The following is a 21,485-nucleotide window of genomic DNA, read 5'->3' on the forward strand; positions in this document are numbered from 1 at the left end:
ACTCAAATCTGAGACACCGTCAATGGCTTAAACTGGGTAAATCCTAATGCGCTGAATTCCAACCTGAAGTAATACAAAATTTGAATTCTCTGATGACATAATGTTGCTTACAATAATTTCTTCTTTTCAAGACAACTATGTTTAACCTACCTGTGTAAGTTCAAATACTTCATGTATCTCGTATCTGATATAATGTGATGATAAAACTAAAATTCCCTGTAGTAATGCAAGCTAGTATAAAAGAATCTGCCCTAAGATTCAGTAAGCGTCAAAGTCAGAAGGCTGTTGGAGGTCTTAAGCAACAGCCATAATTAACCTGTTTCTTGTTTTGCTGTTCCAGACTTTGCCCTTTTTACGCAACCAGACATTTAATTTATGTCCTGGTCATCAGCTGAAGTAATAGGAAATCATTATATTGCAAGACACAAAGCATTCTGAGAACAGAACTAATTACTTTCCTTTTCAAATACTTTCATAATTTCAAAATACGCTATCCATAACACTGGCAAACAAAAATAAGCTGATTTTTTTTTAAACACTTCTGAATGTCTTTCAGTGCCACAATTTCATATTATATTCAATAAAACTTTCAGTGAACTTTTCAGAATTGATCCTAGTAAATATCCAAAATCACTTCCATCCCAGGGACTTGCAAGGTGTCATAGAGTCAGAGACGCACAAAAATACTGCACAGGCAACCAAGAACACTGAGAAATGTTGTGTACAGAATTAATGTAGAATCCCTCCGAATTCCTGAACTAATATATAAAACCATGTCAAGTAATTTTCAAGTATGTGTGACAGATCTGTGAGTTGGCCAGAGCTTTGAAGATCTGCCTAGTCTCTTTGCTCCCCTGAAAGAACTCAAAGATCTTTCTACTATGGAAAACAGAATAGAAATAAGAAGGGCTTTAATCCAGACCTCCCCCGGTCATTGCTTCCATGCAGTTAGTTCAGGAATCTGGGGAAGTGTTCTGTTTGTTTGTTTGAGAACTGGTTTTTAGAAATTCATTGTGTTTGGCTTGCATCAAAATCTGCGGCATCCCTTCTGGTCCTTCAGCAACCACCACGGTGTCCCCATGCTGGCGTCCCGTTGAGTTCAGGACACGAGCGTGCTTTGAAGGGAATCCTCTTCGTCCCCACTTCCATGCTTTGGTTTGCAGCACAAAACAGCCTCCGAGCACACTGATGGGATTTCTTGCAGGTGAAACCAAGTTCAGGCTCTGCTCCAGGAATGCACCTAATGCCTTTCAGGAGAGGAGCATTCAGTCTGTGAGACCAGACTAGAGCTGGTCTGAAATTAAATACAAACACAGACTCCCCCTCATCCCCGAAATATGTATAATGGAGTGCTACAGCAGCATTTAATACTCCAAGTAACAACTGAAACCTCTCTAGGATGGAGATCTAGTCCTCAGCACCAGCTCTTTCATGCCGCGGGTTCCCAGCGCTGCCTGTGGTGGAGCTCTGCACAAACGTCCTGGGCTGCCAGGCGCCTGCTCACCATCTCCCCTCCCGTCCAGCTGCCCAGTACCTGTAAACTCCAGGCAAACAGCCAGTTTTATCTCAGACAAAATTTCCAGGCAACTTAAGGCACCGTACCTTCTCGCCCTCACACGTCATCACAGCGGCTTTTATATTTTACATAGTGACGAGGGAAAGGAAATACTTCCTTCTGGTCACCACTAGCCCCATCCCGGGGGATATCAGATGAAAGAACAGGCAAAAGCACAGCAGCTGCTCAATTAATTTACTTATACATGACTGAGCTTCCGTGCCAGGCAGGAACTTCTTGGAAACCCTGAAAACCCACGACGACTGACCTCCCCCAAATCCCTCCCTCTCACACCTCCGCCATGTGTCCTACAGACCATCCATTCGGTCAGGCCTAGGAAAGCAATGCAGTGACACTTTTGTTTATTATCTGGAGCTATTGCCATTTTATCATGTTATCCATGACTTTCTATGCATAAAAAGAATAAATTGTTCGGCCATTTCCCTTACAACATGTGCAAGAAATCCAACATAATGGTTCCTCTTTGTATTACCATAATAGAAGCAAATGGTAATAATGTGGTAGGTAGTTGTGAAAATGCAATAGGACTGAAAGGAAGTGCAGATGAATCATTGAGCCTTCCCTCTACAACTAAAGAAGGATCCATTATTTACTTGAAGGATGGCATTTCACTACACTGACAATATTCATCTGAATCTGTATCATATTTACTAGTTTACTGTTTTCCTACAAGCTCTACATCACCACTGCTCCCTCTCATTTTTCTTTTCTTTTTCCTGTCATCTCAAAAATAATCATCCTGCAACCTAAATTTATACTTTTCAAATGACAGAATTTAGAAACATAGTATTTGCCTAGAGGACCGTCGGTTTGACTCAGTAAGGTGGGAATTTTTTATATTGAATTTCACTTCTGAACAACTTCAACACGTATCTTACCAGCACAAAAATGATAGATTGACCTATCAAAATATAACAGGAACTTTGCTTCCACAAATCATTTGTATCATAAATATAACAAAATTTTCACTTGTTTTCAACTACACCCAGAACAGCAAATATTACAGGTCAAAACGGCATAAATTTAGCCGTAGACCAGACTACAGGTTCTGGTAAATGCTAAAATCAAGTCAATTAGGGTACTCAAACCAGACAACAAATACTATAATGTTGCACTTTTGTCACAGACTATGCAAAACGTTTCTTCTGAGTAACTTAACATTTGTATTTTGAGTATCTCCAAAAATAGCAAAGTAATGAACATTATTAAAAAAATGGATCTTGACTTCGAACACCGGACCAATTACATAAAGCTGATTTCTCGCTATATAAAAATAGGAATTCATTTCTCTCACACACATGATTAAAATGAATCAAGTACCATGCTATCATCTTGCACTAAAGAATCTGTTGATGTATTTCTGTCAGATTGGAATGATTAAGTTTCCCCTTTCTATATTCATTAAAGTAAAATAAGATTTTATTCACCTTGAAAGAACACAGAACATGTTCTGCACTCCGTGTTCTTGACATGAGTCCCAAGACCTGCAGTTGCCACTCTCAGCAGGCTCTTAATTTAAACACCTAAATAAAATACTGTACAACTGATGTGTCCTGGGAAGAATTAAATTCGGAAAAAGCTTGGTTTAAGTCATTCGATATCTTTTTATATTATTAGAAATCCCTAGAGTACAAATTCTGCTACTCACATGCCAGCTCCTATTGTCAGTTTGTATTATCTCAGTGTGGCTGTTATCCAGATTTACTGACAATAACATTTGGATATACACTCCATCAAAATGCTGTATAAATACATATTGTATTAAATAAGACTAACGATCTTTGCTCTTACGTGCTGTACCATAAAACTGTCACATACAGATCTCATTAACGGTGCCATTAAACTGATGCGACTTAGAAAGGCTTTTTCTGTGAAAACGCTACCTGTTTGCAGAAATGGGCAGCAATTATTTTCACCAGCAGCATCTGGAGACACCACAGATGAAGCAAAGAGCTCTGAACAGAGCAAGGGAACAGCAGCTTCCTTTAATGCCTGCAGCATGGATGCCATAAAAACGTTTCAAGATCCTGCTACTGAATTCTGGCAAAGGACTTTGCTCTTGAATACTTTTATAATAGTTTGCACATTGTCTAGAAAGCCCGTTTTCAGTTACCAGGGAGAAAAAAGCTTGCTGGTTTTAAGTATTTTAAGTGGTGGTTTTCTTGCTGGGGTTTTATTATTATTATAATTATTAAGGGGGTTTTCTTAATTTTTTTTTTCTTTTTAAGCATAACCCCTCCCCCCCAGCAGCTATGCATCATATTCTAATTTAATTCCAAATGATTAGTAGTGATGTTTTACACAGCAGAAAGCTGAAAGCTAGCTGCATTGTGAAACCCCCTCCAAGTATCTCGACTTCACAAATTCAAGGAACAGTAGTTTAACTGTCTAGAAAGCATTCGTGATTAAAGAATTGTCGGCATGAAGATTTCTCCTTGCCCCTAAATACCTTGGATTACTCCTTCGGGTTTAGAATTTTGGTGTGATGTAATGCATACACTTATACCTGTTACACAAGAGATTATCCATCAATAATACAAAAATAATCCGAGATTATGTAAGAATTTACCAGTGAATCCTCAGGGTGACTAATATGTTCTTTCAAACAGTTGTCATTTCAGCAAGTAAAACATACTAATGTCACACACTCAGGCTGTAGTTGTAGGTTCTCCAACTAGCTGTAAACTTGATTGAAAGCAATGTGAAAAGAGCAGACATCTAACTTGTTTAGCCTGTCTTTATAAATTATAACATACTACTTTCATTGTTGTATAAATTATTAAAAAAATACTAAGAAAGACCAAGAGGAAATCTTTTTAATATAGCTAAAAGATCACACTTCCTAGTACAGGAAAGAAACAGTGCCAAGTTGCAGAAATCACTTTTTTTTTTGTTTGTTTAAATTTAAAATACAGGGTACAGGGGAAGACTTTAAAAACAGTAGCTACTGAAACATTAAACTTAATGAGGAATTTAAAGATCAAAGGCCGGTAACATTCAAATCAGAAAGCTCTTCGTGACTTTCATCTCTGCAATAAAGCTGCTATACATTGACTTAGAGCTATACCGGTTTTTTGTAGCATCCCTTTTACCAACACCCACCGCCCAATAAAAATCCTACTGGCAGCAACAGACAGGGAAAATAGAAATACAGCTCATTAAAGAAGCATGCAGACACAGTCTGATTATTTTTAAACTGCAACTCCTTATGCTAATAACTTTTTTGTTGTCATATTTTGTAGGTAAACTGGTCGGGATTAAATTTGAAGGAGAAATGGAATTAGTTGGCTAACTAATACAATAATAAAATAATAAACAAACACCTTTAACATCACTGGGTTCGACATCTCAAGAGTTAAATTAGAGGCAGAGGATTTGGCAGAATTCAAAGCAGAAGAACTATTCACAGATGAAGTACACCTGGGGAACACGTTTGCCAGTGTCAAGCCAAAAGACACTTGGAAATTCTCCAGCGCTGAGTATTTCCAAATACACAGTGTACTACTGTACAGTCAACAAAATTATTTTGATACTACCATGATTCTATTTCTGCATTTAAAAAATGAGTCACGTTTTTACAAGTATTAGACTAGATTGCCACCTTCTCCCATACGGAAAGAAACATTGCGTAGATTCTCTTGATATTTCTATGTCCGCGCCCAAAACCACTTCAATCATGGTTTTGGTAGTATTCATATAAGGATGTCTGAATACATACTAGAAGTAGATTTTCACCAGTTCATTTATTTTAATGCTCAGAAGAGACCAATGTGATCATGTCACATAATGCAAAGAACCTCTCCCAGTAAAAGCCACATCCAGCCACTAACTTCTTGTTGAGCTTTTACAATATTCAGTCTTAATTTAAGAAGGAATGAAGTATCCATTACTTCAGAAGTTCCTATGTCTTCCAAAGGTTAATTACTCTCACTTAGATTTCCACTGGCATTCTTATTCTGAATGCATTTGGTTTGAGCTCTCAATGACTGTATGTCATTATTTTCCAAATTAAATTATCTCCAATATCAGACATCTTTTTTCTGTGTACACACCTATGGGACATGATCAAATAACTTCTCAACCTCAAAGGAGTAAGAGAGATTTATGAAAACACATTTAAGGATAGAGCACATATTTTCTAGATCTTAAATCATCCTTGAAATTTTAAAATATATTTATAACATCTTTTTCTAGTCATCTTTTTCTCAGTAGCAGCAAACAGAAGTAATACTTATTCCTTAATTCTGCTTTTTATTCCCTGTTTTTGGATCCAAGATGATACTATCAGTGTACCTTTAGTAATATCACACCAGGAACAGATGTTTAACTGATTACACACCATTATAATTAACTGCTTTTCAGTGACACCATTTTGGAACTGCTTTCTGGAACGTGCGAGCGCAAACTACTGTCTTTGTTCTGGATATATGACAACGTTCTTGGCCATGTTAAAATGAATGTTGATCTATGGAGTCCAGCTCGCCAAGTGATCCCGGTTACACTACAGAGCTGCCCCAGGCTCTAATCATTCCTCCCGACTCTGTCTTCTGAGAACTTTATGTTTTCCATCTGGATCCTAAATAAATATACCGAACAGCAACAAGTCATCAGGAGCAGGTCAAACAGGAGTCTATTTAGCTCACTGTCCTGCCTTTGACAGTGGTCAAGAGAAGATACAGGAATATAAAAACTACAGCAAGAAGCTCTGCAACTAGCCTACTTTTTATTTCTTACAAAACTGCAATCCAATAATTTGTTGCCTCCTCAGTCCTATGCTATGGAAAACGGCGAATAACCCTCCCTATTCACTTTTAACATACAATAGAGGTTTTCAGGATAAAACTCCCCCACCTATTCATCGTTCCTCACACACAAGCTTTTCCATAACTCTCCATGTTTCTGTACCTTTTCTTGCCCTGTTACGCCCTTTTTGATGTGGAAGAACCAGAGCTGTACGCAGTGTCCAAGACGCAGGTGCACCACTGTGGGCTTACACAGTGGGAACAAGGCGTTTGGTTCTGTTACGCGTGTTGACTACTGCTGAGCTGCCATTTTCACAGGGCGCAACAGACCTCCAGAGTATTGCTCCCGCAGATAACGAGCGTCTAGTTCAGAGTCAATCAACGCAGAAGTGAAGGTAAAATGTTCCGCACACCCTTTTTCGCTTAGCGTTTATCAATGCTGAATTTCATCTTGGTTTTAATAGGAATCTTCTTCTTAAGCACAGAAACTCACAGAAAAGTAACAGAGGAAAAGACTAGGAGAGCTAACGAAGTATTCATAAATTCAAGACATCAACTCAGATTCTCACCCCCGCCCCCCATTCACTACTCTTGTAAGCACTGGAAAAGTAACCTTCATAAAACATTAATTGTTCAGTGATCGGTATGTCTCTTTCTGGAGAATAACTTCTATTACAATATAGTGCAAAACCAGACAAAAAGTACTCTTTGAAGCTAGCACTTGCAAGTTCAAAGCGAGCAGCCTTTTCCCTATAACCACATCCTCATTCAGGGCTGGGGAACCCATCAGCATCCCACAGCATCCTCTGCGGCCTTCGACTCGGACTCGCTGTCAGCACTGGACACATTTCTCCAGACATGTAGAAAGTGCTTGGCAGAGCAGATGTGTCTCTGATGACTGGGCGGGATCTCCTCTGCGAGGTCTGTAAATCCTCAAACCACACACGCAGATCAATAGAGGGAAGAAGTGATCTGAATTTTAAGCACTTTGCTCTACTGTAAGAAGTACCCGGTTGATGGGGTGTAGGTATCTTCTAACTCTGCCTCTAATCATCTTCTCTTTCAGGGTCAGTCTGGCAGATATGAGGCACCCCTGAACAGTCAACAGCTGCAAAGGCTTTCCTACTAAAGGGTCAAGGAGAGGACTTTCCTGCTGGTCAGTTCCTGGAAGGTGGCTCCCATAATTTACAAGTTTAAAAAAAAGAAACAAAAAACAAAAACCAAACAAAACACCAAAACACACCCCAAAAAACCCACATTAAAAAGAAACAGCCAGCAGTACGGCAGGAAATCAGGAAAATGGTACAGAACAAAATAAAAAAATAAAAGGCAAGAGCATAGCAGTATGCCCTAAACCCAGAGACAGGGATGAAACACAGGTTTTTTGGCCAACCTACACAAAACAGTAAACGTTCAGAGAGCATCAGCCTCATGCACACCCCGCAGAGATAATACGGAGAGACTATATCTAGGAGGGAGCATTACAAAAAGATTTCTTCCAGATCAGCTAAAAAGAGCAATATAGTTTAAAATAATACTGTCAATATTTTAACCTTTGTTTCCCTCAAAAATGCGAATTTTTCCGCTTTTAGTTTCTTTTACCCATTTCCTTCCGGTCTCAGATGAATAGACTGGTGACCCATACTCAATGAGTAGCAAAATCTACTTAACTGCTATTAATCAGCGTGTTATGTCTTAGAGCTGCGAACTAAAGAACACACAGAAAGACAAAACTGAAGCTTAACTCAGGCAAAGGGGCTATCAATCAGCAGAGCCATGCTGCAGTCTTTCTGAACAAATACATTGCCAGCATCAATACCAATCAAAATTATTTTTAACAAATAAAAAAAAAACCCAAAACATAAAAAGGACCAATTGACCAGCATTCTCTACCTTTTAAAGCCATTTACCTCCTCCAAAATCTTTTTTCACTGGCATGCTGTTATTGCAATGTGATAGTTTTTTTTCTCTTGGTCAGACCTCCGCCCACTCTCCTTTCCACAGCGCCAACAACTAAACGAAGCACAAAATACTGGCCTCAATACACAAGGAAAATGGAAGATGCACTTATTGGTCAGGAATACAGTGGGAAGCAGGAAAATCTATCAATACCTGCCACAAGAAAACTAGGACAACCAATGAGAAAGCTGACTTCAAGATCTTATTCATTTTTATTTAATTGAAAATGTTAAAGGCAGGAGTAGAGTTTCCTTTTTCTTCCTAGAAGACCAATGCATTTCCCCATGGATTGAGTTAGACGTAATGATTTTCACTATAAAAAAAAGTTTTATCACTGCTCTTTTTTCATAAAGTTAAACGCAATGTTAATTACATATAAGAAATCATACTATTAATAGTATAAATTAATTTCACTTCTTGAAATTTCATCACCCCCTTGCCTTTCAGCTTACTGACAGTGACTAATGATAACAAGAAAAAAGCAGAGAGACAGATTCCCCTATTGAAGACAGAACCAGGTCCATTTTCCTGAGTATGATAACCACATCAGCTCTGGCTGAAACAAGTTAGAAAGAGTTTGAAACTCTTGAAAGTCAGAAATAAACAAGCGGAAGACTTTCCTTGCCAGCACGCAGTTGAGCTATGGTAGCTACTTCTCACCACGGGATGCTCCAAAAGCAGGGACTGGCATGGGGTTGGGCAGGGGCGGGGGGCAGACCCTGCTGCGAAAAACAATCCATTTTGGTAAATTAAATGCGCGGGAACTACAACTCTGAGTTAGGATGGTCTTTGTGGGAAATATCACACTGCTACTCTACCCTAGGCACCTGCTTTTAAACACTTTTAAACTGGAGACACGGCACTGGGCTACATCATGGCTGTTTGGTCTGGTCCAGGACTGCCACTCGTATTTTTATTGATAGTTCAGACTGCAGAAAATGAAAAGCTATGTAACCATAAACATTTTTAAAGTCCACGTATCATATTTTTTTACAGATGGCAAAACAATATTAGTAACTGAAAATTCATACAAAATCGCAAAGCAGCAAGTAAAAACAGACGGGAAACCCAGCTGCCCCAGTTCTTCAGCCTAAAGCTTTTTCCAAAGCTTTATGAGCTATTCCAATTTCAAAAAAGGAAACACCAGCCAACCTAAAGGGCTTATAGTCTAACTAATCTTATGGAACCACTGGCTCAACATATAATTCAATACCACCGTTTTGACAGCTACTTTCAGAGAAAAAAAAACCCAACCAAACAAAAAAAATATCCCAACCCAACTTGACTTCAGTGCTATTTAATAAATGATTACTTGAGGGATTTTATTTGTTTAAAACAATCACTCTGCCTCAGCTAAAGCAGTACTCTGGAAAGCTAGCATTAAAAAATTATTTGCTCTAATCTCTTCCAAACTGGGGCTTGGCATCTAATTCCTCCCTCTTCGTTACCAAATAGCTTGGTAGCCAAGTATTCCGCTTGTAAAGCAGCCATAATAACAATAGCAAGTAGTTGAGCTGAGTTCTTCAAAGGTACCTACAGAAAGTAAAAATTTAAAGAGCATTTAATTACAGGGAGATTCAAGCAACAAATTCCCTTAGTCTTATTAACAAGACAGAAAAATAAATGAAAATATCCTCCATATTTAAGTCATTTTATCCAATTAGCGATACTGCTGTGTTATTTATTCAAAAATAAGATGTCGTCCTAGTCAGCAACTTCCTGTTTAACTGTGTAAAATTGTTATGAAGACCATTTTATGGACCAATTCTCTAATGGACTAGGTATTAAACATAGGCACAATTTAATTAATGAGAATTATTTCTGAAATAATAGTTTATTAGAAACAGGTTTACAATGATAATCAATAAGCATGAAGTACTTTAGAGCAGTAACTTCATTTGCTCTGAATGCAGAAGATTAGAATTTATTACATTTATTTAGCTCTTATGGTTATTTTTTGCTTCTTCAATCTCTCTTGTTGACTCTTTACATTGTTATTTATAACATGTAATTGTGTGGAAAGTGGAGAGAATTATGAATAGTACAATAATAAATGACCAATAATGTAGGGTTTTTTCCCCCACATTTTAAGAGTTAGAATTCTCATTATTCACCCTTTTATTATAGAAATAAAGGGAAAGACAAAGAAAAGTGTTAGAGAAATTACATTCCCTTTTTCTGCAAATTTCATTGTTTCTTTTTCTGTTTAAAGACATTAGCACTAGAACATCTGCTATAGCTCCATGAGGACTAGCAAGTATATAAATAGGCCAGGTAAGTCCTTATTTAACATGAACAGCAGTTGACATTCATTTAATACACATGTTAAATCATACAAATAGATAAATAGCAAACATCTATGACTGACATCATGTCATTTTCTGATGTTCATATCGCAGCCTCTGCTCTTCCTCAGGTATACTTACGGTTCACAAAAAAACAGGTCCTCAAATCCTAAGAACGTAATGTGACTCTAGCAGCACTTTTGCTAAAGAAAGCAAAGGAAAGCAAAGGAAAGCATGACCACCAGAAAAAAAAAAAAAAGAAAAAAAAACCCAAACCCTTAAAGATGGCATCCTGCTCGCACTGGATGGACTTGCATTCATACCCAAAGTCTCCCAACATTAAAGGAAAAAAGTATGTAACGTCTCCCCACAAGACTCCTATATGATATAACCCAAGGAAAAGAGCAGATTAACTTTCTGAGCGCCTGTTGCTACCAAACATGGAGGAAAAACTCCCCATAAAGAAACTAACTACAGATATTATTCTCACATGCGCCAGTAGTTTAACAGCTACCTGAATATCTGGTGCCATAACTCCCACAGCTTGACTCCATTTTCTCAGCACCATGTAATCCAAATTCCTGTAAACAATCATGATATCATACTTTGCAGAGTTACCTGAAGCATAATATAACAAAATTTCACCCTCTACATTCTCCCTCTACAGACAATTACCTTGCTATAGATGAGGTGATGCATAACTCCATCAGGTAATCTAGTAATAAATAAGCCTAATGATGAAATTGTTGGTCCAATACGATTCGAAAAACGTGTGCCCAACACAAAAGCGTTATAATGATGACATTTGCTACCGAGGGAATAACGTATTGTTTTCTTCCAAGGGAAAGCATGCTTTGTTTTGGGCATTTTGATTGTGTTTCCTTTCCTGCAACCCGTATGTAGTGCGGATGGAAAATTGTGCCTGTTGCAAAATTAGTACAGATTTGTCAACTGTGACAGCCATAGCTGAGAGCAGTTCACGAACTTGATCAAATGCAATAGATAGAGCTATATGATAAACTTGAAACATGAATAATACGAGCTCTATCACAGGAGAAAGGAATGCAGTCCCTTAAGCTTAGATTTGCCTGCATACTGAAAAGTTTAGTTTTCTGGCTCAAGAACTGCAGTGAGAATGACAACACGCATTAAGACTTCATCTTTATCGCTCTAATTATTTGCGTTACACACACACCGCGGTTTTGGAAGGGCAGTTGCAATATTGTTCGAATGTTGTTGTCACTAAGGTGTAGAGAAAACTAGAGAACAAGCTTTTCCTCTTCCCTTCTAAACAATACACAATGCTGGGGATGGAAAACAAATCTGATCATTCTGACTGTTCCCTCTGATCGCCAGCAACATGTTTGGTGGGTCAACATAAAATTACTGCTTGACACAACCACCTTCGGACTTCTCCTCTAGTCTGCTGGCAGCAGTTTTAACAATAAACGCTGTGTGGAGGCAGAGCTAGAGATTCAAACGTTTTTCTTGTTTGTAAGTTGTGTAATAGGATCAACTCCATCTGCCTGGCCCCAATTCCAGGCACCGCTGAACTCCAGGACTTAATTCGCATCTCTCTGAGGACCCATCTCCTCACTCATTTCGGTTCCGCTCAGTAAGCTCAGAAGAGAAGGATAAAATGAGTCAAGGATCAAAGGTGATGAGGGAAGACGTAATGGAGGGTTTTAGAAAAGGAGAAGGAACTGGAAATTCACATAAGACTAAAGAATTGGTGGCGACCATGGACTGAAAGCAGAGGCTGCAGCACACAGCCATGGAAGTGCAGTGGCTGACAGAGAAGTGGAGCCTGACAGAGGACCAAGACCAGAGCTGATGAGGAGAGAGAGAGGTTTTTTTCCTTTTTTAAAAGCGCGTTTGCAGTAAAGCGCGCAATACATATAAGCAGTGAACAAAACAAGAGGCAGATGAGAAGAGAAAAAAATGGGGAGAAGTATCAATGTCATAACAACAACAAGAATAATAATAAAAAGGGAAGTGCAGAATTAAAAGGTTGTGGGAATAACAGCAGATGGGTCCAAGCACAGAGGATGGCCCATGGAAGACAGAGAGAATTAAGCATTTTTCTTAGTGGCCGAAGCTCCCCTGATAGGACACATGTTAATGTGTAAAAACTCAGTTACTCGGGAGCGCTGGTAAATTTGAGTCCTCAAAATTAGTAATAACTTTTGCTTTTCTTCTCCATCTCTCTTAAACGCTGATAGGCTTCTTCTTGTGCCAGGTTGTTACCACATTCCAATAGAGGAACCTTTCCTAATACTTCAGCATAGTTCCTCTGACATTTCTATAAAACCTACTGTATTAATAAAGTTGCTCACAAACAGGTTACGCTCTTCTTCCACCCCTCTGCTCTCAAAGAAATCAATACCATGTGTATTAATTTGTAATGCAGATATCAAAATAACTGTTGCCAGGGAACTAGTAATACATAGTAATGGTAAGTGTTCAATTCTTTCATTAAATCTATGCTTTTCTTCAAATTTTCCAAGCCTGATTTGGTTACTACTAGTTTAAACCTTATTTTCCACTCTATGATGTAGTTTGTTCTTTTCTCAAGTTACGGTACCCGTAAAACCTTTACCCTCCCAGTTTATACTTTTGTCTATAAAACATGCACTCTCTGGGGCAGTCTATCCTGTAACATGAAAAGAAGGGTTTTAGAGGGAGCCATCGCCTTGGTTGCTATTAGAAGAAAAAAAAAAATCACAGTAATTCTTCAATAAAAAAGGAGAATCATAAATGTCCATAATTTGGAGGCCTTAACTTATCAGGTTACTCAAAAACCATAATGATACCTTAATAACATAGCAAATGTATTAAACTTCATTTTGTGTTATACAAAGCCCACAGTACATACGCTGAAAATGCATGTCAGTGCCTTCATACCTTCATGAGTTTTGATGAACAGCCATTTCAGAAGAGAGCCACACACCAAAGGAAAGCTTAAAACATAAGTTTAAAAGAATTTGCTTACTTATGCATAGCTATCAGCAAATCTAAATTCTACACAATCTGGGAATAAATCTCAGTTTTTTGCAAAGATTTATAGATCTAGGAGCATAATACCCATAAACCACTGTGTGCTTACTTTATTGGCAAAACAGTTTATACATTTGCCATACTGCTGTTCAGATAAGATTATATCCACCCAAGTACAGAAAAGAAACTGTCAACAAGTCTGTAAGGCTATAATGGAAACTACAAAAGCAGAGTTTTCATATGACTAACCATACCTTCAGACTACTCCCAAATCAGTCCCAGGCATGAAAACACAGTTGGAACTGATTTGAAGAGAAGGGTGAAGAATGGCACGTTGCCACAAAAATAAGAACCGAGCCTGAACTGTGTGTTCCCTGTATTACGTAATTGCCAAAGTAGATGGAAAAAAAATGTTAATATTGTAAATAATAAGGAGTTTGTAGCCAAATTATATTTGGGAAGCCTAGAACTAGACAGCAAACTTGTGATTGATCAAAGTTAATCACAGTTGCTTAGAGAAGCACATAGCCAACCTTTTCACGTTGTCTGCGTTTTTACTGCTGCGAGGGTTTGCGTATTCTATCAGGAAGATGGAAAGGGAGGACGCTTAGAAATCAATAGGCAATTTTTCCTCAAGAATCTAAGTCAAATAGCATAAATAGTGATTCCTGAAAACATGCACAAATATGAAGCAGTAGTGAAACCCAGGCTGGCACAAAGCTCTGACTCTCAGACACGCACAAAGGAAGTGCGTAAACTTCGTATATATGAATGTATGTTTCCTGCTGGCTGGAAGAGCAGAACCTCTGCCTTGGTATAGATACTCTGCCCTTTACCTTCCAGATTTATGCCAGATTTGCATTATAAAAACAGGACAAAAGACAGCAGTGAGGAAAGTAGGGATGGATATTCTGGAACATGGTTGGATCCAACAGCTGCAAAATTTGTGATGACAGAGGGTCCCAAATAGGGAGAAACTTCACGCAAGAAAGCGGCGTTACTCTGGCCGCTTCTGCCCAGAAAGTTTCTGGGTCTGTGCTAACGGCAAAGGAATAAACGGACTTCCAGAGTCACAGGGGTTAATATGACCCTGTTGTTGCATGGCATCAAACAATTAAATAAGGTTTGTGATTTTAAACCCCTGAAGATGCAGAAAAAGGAGAATGTATGTAATATTAAACCTACAGAACTTCATTTTAAAAACATTCTTCAGACCCTTTCTTTCTGGCTATTCAGACCCATTTTAGGCAAGTCCTCTCCCCTTCCTCACCTCTCTCCCCACCACGCCATCACTCCCCCCTCTTCACCTCACCTCTTACAATGCTGTCAGGATATTTAGATGGGGACAAGGAAAGAAAAATATATTTTGAGAAAACAATTCAGTATGCCTTCTAAAAAAAAAAAAAAAAAGAAAAAAAAAAGGAGAGAGCGCTACATTTTCAAATCTTTAAAGAACAGTCCATTTTAAGGGCTGACGGTACTTTGGTCCCGAGGGGCTGCAACTCCTGCCGCTTCCTATAACGGCAAATTCCACATACATAAATCACCTTCTGCCGGGCCACTACCTCACCGCAACAGATGAGAATACCTACAATTCAGAAACAAATTTCTGTGACACAGATCTCCTGATAGTTAAAATTAAATAGGCTTTACAAACATTCGGCCAACCTACAAAAACAAGAAAAAAAAAAAAAAGAGCCAGTGATATGTACTAAATCTCTTCCTCCTTAAAGGCAAACGAGGTCAGTAGCTAACCAACTGACAAATTATACCATATCATAAAACCCCAACTTCGCTTAGGACTTCTCAGTAGGTACCAGATATACACTTGCATGATAAAACCCCCTTCCCACATGCATTACTATCCTCCTGCCTATCCTCACCAGTTTATTTTTACCTCTGGAATGAAAATATGTCTAAGATCGCAATACTGCAAAGTTCCCAGTACGCAGCAAAAAAAGAACTTGGTTTCTACATGAAATTACCAAATTAATGAACTGTTCAATACTGTAAAATAATGTTACCTGTTTCCAAAAAGTCCCATCCCATTCTCTTGCACAAACTGCTTTCCTCAAAACTTACAACATTTAGACATTAATAAAGAGTGAAAGAAACTTCAGCATGATTTGTATAACTTTAAAAAGTTAATCGGGTAACTATTAAAGCAGCCTTTATTGTATTTTGGACATCATTTGCAGAGAGAGTTCTATTGTCCTTAACAGGACAACCTCCTCTTGTGTTATCCTTTCCAGCAATGCCAATGCATCGCTTTCGTCCAAAGAAAGTCATAATTTGGAAGTGATCACACTGCTTGATGAGTAGACCAAAGAATTCAGGTGCAGATATTCCCTCATCAGAAATAACAAAAAGAAAAATAAAATATTTTGAGTTATGGTATTGTATGGCCACTCTATCTGAATCTAGAACATGAAAATATCAAGGAAGATTAGACTAATATCTAAAGACTTTTCATCTCTAGCGTTTTTCTCATCTCTTTATTTTGCTCTCCCCAACCATCTGTCCCAGACCTTCCAAGTCCTACGTGTATTTTATGTCAGTTTGCTTTATGTTAGGAGTTTCTTTCACAACAAACTGGCTTTTTTTTTTTTTTTTTTTTTTTTTTTTAAGAGTTTTGGAGAAGGCATGTATAAATATGTATATACACACATAAATAATGGAGCAGGAAACCTGGTTTTTATTCTTTTTTTCTGCCACTTTTTGAGTGAACACAGGAAGCTAACCAAGGTGAAAAAGTTTATGAAAACCTTTACCATGAGAATTAGCCTACCTTCTTTAATAACACTGTTATTTACAGATTAGCAATGCTATATGAGATCTTCTATCAAGAAAGAAAAAGATGTGAGTTTTAAGATGGAGAAATAAAACTACTGAATTAATATTTTTTGTTCATCCTTTCCTCAATTCTTGCTTTGTTTGCTTTGGCTAGCATAAACCCTAAGCTCCTTGGGACATAAAAAACATTTTTGTGATCTATTTTTACGGCAAGTTGCTTATATTAAATAAACCATACTGATATACCCTAAACTGAAGATAGGAGTGCAAAAGACAAGACAGGACATGAAACAAATACATTAATATAACAACTTTGAATAAATTCCAGTAGACGTGCTATAAACGGATGTGACATAAAAGTAATTTTGGCACAGAGAAAAGCGGGACAATGCTGCTTTCAGAAGGCTACTTAATGTCTGTTGAGTGCTTCAAAGATGAAAACCCCTACATAGGTATTATGGCTGTGGATTTCCACTGGAGTCATGTAGGCTTACGCTGAAATTGAGAACTGAGGAATTCAAGACAAACTCTGACTCAAGATCAGAAGAAATGCATAGATATAAAAAAAATACAGAGAGTCCAATATGATATGAAATTGCTATGAGCCACACACTACCTTAAATTTTCTTCATTTCTACCATGAGAGTTAAACCAGCAGATTTCCATAGGTGTATATGTGGGGAAAAACTGTAAAAATAACAACCTTCAGGATAAATGTTGGACTTTCTTTCAAATTGAGGGAGGAAAAAAACCATTAGCGATGCTACTAGCAGAAAGTGATGACATTTGTGACTTCAAAGTATATCCTGCCCAGTGACATCAAGACACGTATTGAACTTAGAACTTCTAAGACTAAAACGATAAACTTTTTAACACCACTTGATGGGGGAAAAAAAAAAAAGTACAGAAAGTAACCTACCAATATACTGTTCACTTTACATGGAATAACTTAGAAAAGAATCCAATCTGCTAACTCACGAAATTTAAAATTGTAGAACTTGTGCATTGCAAAAAGCAGCAACACAATTTTTACTGTCATATTCCATGTAGCCCAAATTTCAGCAAGTCAGTCAAAAGTAACAACTAAAATTTCTGTTAGCATTAAAGAGAAGGGAAATTGCAAATAGTCTTTTTCTCTAGAGTTACACTTTAACGACCCAATCACACAATTGGGGGGGAAAAAAAAAAAAAGACAACTATAAAATATTGATTCAATATAAGAATTCCCAAGTACTCAACCATAAAGTCTAAACTGAGAAAACTGTATTATCCTGAAGGGATATGACTCCTCCTTGTTGGGTCTACATTTCCATGCCTACCAAGAGGAAAGTCGGGAGAGCGAATCCCATAAATTAGTGATTCGATATACAAGGCACAGAAATACATGTTGCAAATCAATAAGGGCTAAAATCCCTTTTAACAAGATACATGCAAATACTTTGTGAAGCTACAGCTAAGTTTTTTCTTTTGATCCACATTAAGGACTTGAATTCCATTTCCAAAGCAGTAAAACACTAAAGACAGTAAAACAGAATCCAGAACAAGTTTCTTTTCTTGGTTTTGTTTTTTTAATATAAAATAAAGAGGAGGGGATAGTTGCTTTATCAGCTTATATTTTGATGTTATTTCTAATGCAATTGTTTATTATTGGGAACATTCAGACAGCAGTGAATAGCTCTAGTGTTCATATGATTTCAAAGAAACCATGCAGACTTCCCCACCTCATAAGCTGGAAATAATTGGTCCGAACCTGTCAAGAATAAGCATTTCTTCAGTGACTTCACACTAGTTCGTAGTCACCGTGTGTGACTGAGTCAGAAGTATTTTCAGTAGCGATATTTTTAGTACATATATGCCATAAAGAGCCTAAATCATCAAACTCAGCCAACGTCCACCGTCACTTAGGTGAAAAAAAATATTAAACTCACAAACTGTAACTTCTTAAATTTGCTGATAAGCAACATTACCTAGCATGTAAAGGAAACATTACACATCCACAGCTTCACCTCTTAATGGATTAAGAGATACAGCAGAGGAAATTCCTCTGTCATCTTTGCAGAATAGTTAAAAGAGTTTGGCTTTGATTTTCCCTTCCAAAAGAAAATAGCACCAGGGAAGCAGCATCCCTGTATACTAAATATATATACAAGAAGATTACTTAAACCGCCCCAAACCCCCCAAACTGTTTGCTACATTGTTTCATTGCAGCATTGCTGCCTCTGAATTCCTTTATTCATCTGCATTCCTTTATTCACCTCTATATTTCTTAATTGATAAAGCAATCCAAAAGGCTACGTTCCATATGTTAAAGCTCTCTTTCTCTCTGTGGGCCCATAAAACTGAATGGAATCAGGCAGCGTCTACTAGAATATTCTCTTTTGCCCAAGTCTTCCATGCAGCTACAAAAACAAATGTAAGAGCACTAACGTTTGAGCTTTTTATCAATATTTTCTGCAGCTGGCCGGATCTCACAAGTGTAATTTAAATCATCACAAAGAGTTTCTCCTGGAAAATCTTTGACACATTCAATCAAATTGTCATCTGTATGTTCCAGCTACTGAAAATTATTATGTCCCTAAGACAGATTTTAAACTTTTTTTCCTTTTACCTTCAAGAGTTAGCCTTAAATTTACGTATTGAGAAGAAAAAAAAAACAAAAAAAAAAGAACAAAACAAAACAAGCCTGAGAAGACAGACTGTAAGAGGAAAAGGGTAAGTTTAGGTGATACATGGTACTGTAATTGTCCACTTGAAATGCAATAAAAAACAATGGTTTGTATGTCTTATATCAACTAAGGACAGCTGATCACCTCTTAGGTCAATGGCTACTTGTAATTAAGTTGAAAAAGTATCTTTTTAATGAGTTTGAGCAAGTGTTACTTGAAACGCGCATGTTTAGGGCGATAGTATCAAGTTTGCTACTGCTGCCTTAAATCATACCTACAAGTGAGCAAATCCTCCCACCTGCCACTGCAAATGCACCACCTCCCCCGTTCAGCTTTTCTGACTTCTGTTTCCAATTCCATTTCTTTTCATTACAGTGAATACATACTTCTGTTGATCTTATGGTCAGCTGGATTCACCTACTGGTACTTACCTCATTAAGAGAAAGGTTTCTTAAAAAAAAAAAAAAAGTGATCTAAACAAGGCTCTGCAAATCAACGCTTAAGAAGAAAAACCTTTGCAGACATGCTGCGTGTGAGAGTTTCTACAGACCTTTATCCGATGAAAAAAAATAGTTTCCGCCTGCCCAAGACGTTGACATTTTATACTATTTGGGGAGTCCAAACTATAGCTATATAGCCAGTTATATAAACTACAAAAGTAGCAGTGAATTTATCACTTAGGTTAAAACTTATGTTAATGTAATAATTTTATTCTAAACCAGTCTATTAAAATTTAGCAGGAAGTGTAGTTGTTTTATCTTATATAATAACAAGCAAAAGTTTCCCAAAAGAATAATCAGCCTACAGCTAATCAGCATCAGGTCACTCAACAGTTAGAGCTAAAACAGAACTGAAGCGTACGCAGCACATCTGTAAGTTTACAAGCACAAGCTCCCCAGATGTTATAAATTACTATCTTTACCAGTTGTCTCCTAAAAGTGTTGACTTAAAGAAAATGCAGTGAACAGTGGAGATGTTCACAGCAGGAATTGTCAACAGAACTAAATTCAACAGTAAAAGATCTGTTGATGTGTGCATGATCTAAAGGGTAAATGTCACAGAGCTGTTACTGCTTGGGTCCATTACAGGGACATTACTTTCACCTATACTTGATGATACAGTTACAAGAAGTTCTACTGCTTCACTTAACATTCCATTTATTCAAGCTCAGCTATGTGCAACAGGCAATAAAACATCATAACCTATTTCCAAATCACTTTGGGGGGGGGGGAGGCAAAACACCAAACTGTGAATCATTTTCAATCACCAGACAACTTAGAACAATACTGGAGATTGGGGTCGTTTCAAACGCTCGTACACAAATTCTTGTTAAAAAAAGGAGACATGACATTCCAAACTTTATTTAGAGGAGACGAGAGAGAAGGGGGAAAACGGTACATCACAGAGGACTCCAGAAGGCAGTTTACCATTATCGATACCATTCGTTTATTGCCCGGATAGTTTGAGCCCATCCCGTCGCCGGCGGAAAGGTGCACCGGGGAGCTCCATCAGCTCTGCCAGCGCTGACATTTCCCAAACCACCGTTCCCAGCAGCATGCAATTTACATCGGGGTAAGCCCCAGCTTCCCCGGCTCCACCGAAACGCCAGCAAGAGTTTCCAAACTGAGAACAAAACAAGAAAAACAAACAAACAAAAAAAAAACCCCAACAAAAAACCACCAACCCCGAACTCTCACATACTTTTTAAAAGCCGGGCCAGGGCTGTAATCAGCGCGGAGCGGTTCTGCCTGGCCCCACGGCAGCGGGCACGGCCGCGCCGAGGGGTCCCACACACGCCCCCCACCCCGCACACCCCCCCTTCTCCTTGGGGGCACCCCCGCGGGAGGAGCCCCCGGGGCGTCCGCCGCCAGGTGGCCGCTGCCCCGCTGCCCCCGCCGGGCCGTACTCACAGGGACACGGTGCGGTTGGGCAGCACGGCGGGCTGCAAAGTTTCCACCAAGTCGCCGCCGCTGCAGACCACTTTGATGCGGAGGGACGGGCGGCCGGGCCCCTTGGAGCGCTCGGCGGCGCAGAGGCAGCGGTCCACGATGAGGTCGGGGCAGTTCCTGCTGCCCCCGCACAGCCCCAGCGCGGCGGCCACCAGGCAGAGGAGGAGGAGGAGTGGGGGGGGGCGGCGGCGGCGGCGGCACAGGCACAGCCCGCGCATGCTGAGCCCGCCAGCCAGCCGCCCGCCGGCTGCCGCGCCCGCCGCTCCGCGCCGCGCATGGCACGCGCCCCTCCGCGCCGCTCCGCGCTCCCCTCCACGCCTCCTGCGCCCACCCCGCCCCGCCTCGCCTCGCCTCGCCGCGCCTCTCGCTGCGGCCGGCTCCGCTCAGAGGGACACCCCCCCACACACCCCCGCCTTTCCTCCTCCTCCTCCTCCTCCTCCGAGGAGCCGCCGCTCCTTGCCTGCCGCAGCCCGTGCAGCGGCGGAGCTGGGCGGACCCCGCGGCGCGCAGCGGGACCC

At 39.3% G+C, this 21,485-nt stretch overlaps 1 protein-coding gene across 1 annotated transcript in view; it reads right to left on the reverse strand.

The window, feature by feature from the left end:
- ADGRA1 (adhesion G protein-coupled receptor A1) overlaps window positions 1-21,270 on the reverse strand; it is a 278,773-nt gene extending 257,503 nt beyond the window's left edge. The window contains exon 1 of the mRNA XM_074591674.1: window positions 20,929-21,270. Within this exon, the coding sequence (XP_074447775.1) occupies window positions 20,929-21,185 (257 nt within the window). The 5' untranslated portion in view covers window positions 21,186-21,270. The remainder of the gene's footprint in view (window positions 1-20,928) is intronic.
- Window positions 21,271-21,485: the final 215 nt, after the last annotated feature.

Source organism: Larus michahellis, chromosome 6 (assembly GCF_964199755.1).
Source record: "Larus michahellis chromosome 6, bLarMic1.1, whole genome shotgun sequence".
In the NCBI taxonomy this organism is placed as follows: Eukaryota; Metazoa; Chordata; class Aves; order Charadriiformes; family Laridae; genus Larus; species Larus michahellis.